Below are 2,243 nucleotides of genomic sequence, written 5' to 3' on the forward strand. Positions count from 1 at the left end.
CCTGGCCCAGCCCCTTCCCGCAGCCAGCCCTCAGTGCCCGGCTGCAGTTCCATGTTGTGACAGAGCCGGCGGGGCTTTCCCTTTGTAAACGTCGCCCCGCGCTCCTCGATCTGCTGGGTTTCCCGCCAAAAGTGATCCATTCCTTGCCCTGCAGCTGCCTCAGTTTCAGGATCGGCCTCTTCTCCCAGGCTAGGAGCGGTAGGACGAGGGGGAACAGCCTCGAGCTGTGCCAGAGGAGGTTTAGGCTGGAGTTCAGGAGGATTTCTCCATGGAAACGGTGGCCAGGCCTTGGAAGGGGCTGCCCAGGGCGTCCCCATCCCTGGAGGGGCCCGAGGAACTCCTGGACGTGGCACTCAGTGCTCTGGGTTGCTTCGGGCTCCATAATCTCACAGTTCTTTTCCAACCTCAGTGATCCTGGCGTTCTCTGATGTTCCCAAAATGTGCCTTGACCTGAAGCACTCAGAGCAGGGCCCTGGATTGCTTCAAAGGGAAGATTGAGAGGGAAATCCTTTGTACTTCTTTGTTAATCAGTAATAAACCCGAATGTGCAGCTTGCTCCAGGCCGAAGTGATTTTGGGCCCAGATGTTGAACATTTATCCAGCAGTGGTGTCAGGCAGATGCTGTGAAACAGACACCAAACCAGAGCAAGGAAAGAGTCAGTGCTGTCAACAGCATCTTTTCATGGACCAGCCACTCTGTGTGTGTTTGTGCCTCCTGGGCTGGTTAAATGTGGGAGAGGGAAGAGATGGAGAGCTGGAAAGCAGAGCTGAGTGAATCCATGAAGATGTGGAACAGATCCATGCCTGCCTTCCCCACAGCAAATCCCTGAGTGATGAGGAGAACCTGAAGCTGTTTGGGAAGTGCAACAATCCAAATGGCCACGGGCACAACTACAAAGGTAGGGAGGGAGCTGATTTCCATCCCTGCTCAGGGTGGGGAGGGCTGGGCCACTCATTCTCAGCAGCCTGACACAGCTTTTAGTGGCTGGGTTTGTGTTTTTATTTAGAATTAGGAGGAAGTTTCAGCAGCAGGGGGTTGAACCATAGCATGGGTTTGCCATTTTTCAGCTGAATGGATAATAAATATTTATTTTCAAATGCCACTTTTTGAATCAAGTCTGCTTGTTTACACGCTGCAGAGCCATTGTGATTGGAATGGAGATTTTTCTAAGCAAAAGCCATGCAAATTGAACAGCCTGTAAACATTATTTGAATGGGTTTTTTTCACAAGTTCTCCCATTTGTACACCCCGAGCACACAGAATTAGATCTCTCCAGTTCCTGGAGTGGCTCCCTGTGTTGTTGGCACCCTGAAACCCCTGCTGAGGAGCTGCTTTATCAGGGAAGACAGGCTTATCTCCAACCTGCCTGTGGCACCAGCCCTTGGGGAGGGATCTTTGTGCCTCTGACTCGCTGTTTTTATGGAGCATCCCCTCACTGTCCCACTGAGTGCAGCCTGTGGCTGAGCAGGGTTGTGTGTCCCAGCAGCAGCAGCAGATCTGGTTTGGGGTCCATGGGCATCACAGTGACTTGATCTTTTCCTTTTTCCAGTGGTGGTCACCGTGCGTGGAGAGGTGAGTGCTGCCAGCATCTTTTCCTGTCCCTCAGTGTGGCAGAATCCCCACAGGTCTGGCCCCAAGCCTGGATTTCCCAGAGTATTTTGGAAACTCTGTGCACATCACTAGAGGAGGAGGTTTCCTGTGGCCACTGTCCTGTTCACAACAAGGATTTGCAGTTTAATGATGTTTTCATGCTTGAAGACTCTTCCAGTGAGTTCTTTCTGCCTGGTGTCAGCTTTTCGGAGAGAGTGGAACCTCTGGAATTGTTTCCAGGCTGTCTCAAGCCCTTGGGAACATCACAGGAGTGGAGCTGGAGCCCTTTGACAGTGGGAAGATAATTTCCTTGTGGCTCAGATGAGCTGAGCACAGATATTCCTGTCTGGTTTGTGCTGCCACCAATGTCCCTTGTGCTTCCCTGCAGATTGACCCAGTCTCGGGGATGGTGATGAACCTGACAGACCTGAAGGAATGCATGCAGGTAAAAATAGCCCAGTTTTCCTTCTAATCCCCTGGGAGACATGATTAGAGCTTGTCTGGTCCCAGCATGGGGACGTGGTGAGCTGCTGAAGGCAGGACATCAAAAGGAAATTAGGGAATAATTGAAGAATAAATGCCTTAGCTCTGTTCTGTGAGGCAGAGCCAGGGCTCCAGCTGGGAATCTCACAGCTGGATCTGGGGCTCTTTC

At 51.8% G+C, this 2,243-nt stretch overlaps 1 protein-coding gene across 1 annotated transcript in view; it reads left to right on the forward strand.

The window, feature by feature from the left end:
- The first annotated feature begins 543 nt into the window (after positions 1-543).
- The window catches only part of PTS (6-pyruvoyltetrahydropterin synthase), a 2,717-nt gene continuing 1,017 nt past the window's right edge, over positions 544-2,243 (forward strand). The window contains exons 1-4 of the mRNA XM_031062384.1: positions 544-567; positions 797-899; positions 1,551-1,573; positions 1,980-2,036. Coding sequence (XP_030918244.1) covers positions 544-567; positions 797-899; positions 1,551-1,573; positions 1,980-2,036 — 207 coding nt within the window. The remainder of the gene's footprint in view (positions 568-796; positions 900-1,550; positions 1,574-1,979; positions 2,037-2,243) is intronic.

Source organism: Geospiza fortis, unplaced genomic scaffold (assembly GCF_000277835.1).
Source record: "Geospiza fortis unplaced genomic scaffold, GeoFor_1.0 scaffold183, whole genome shotgun sequence".
NCBI classification, from domain to species: domain Eukaryota; kingdom Metazoa; phylum Chordata; class Aves; order Passeriformes; family Thraupidae; genus Geospiza; species Geospiza fortis.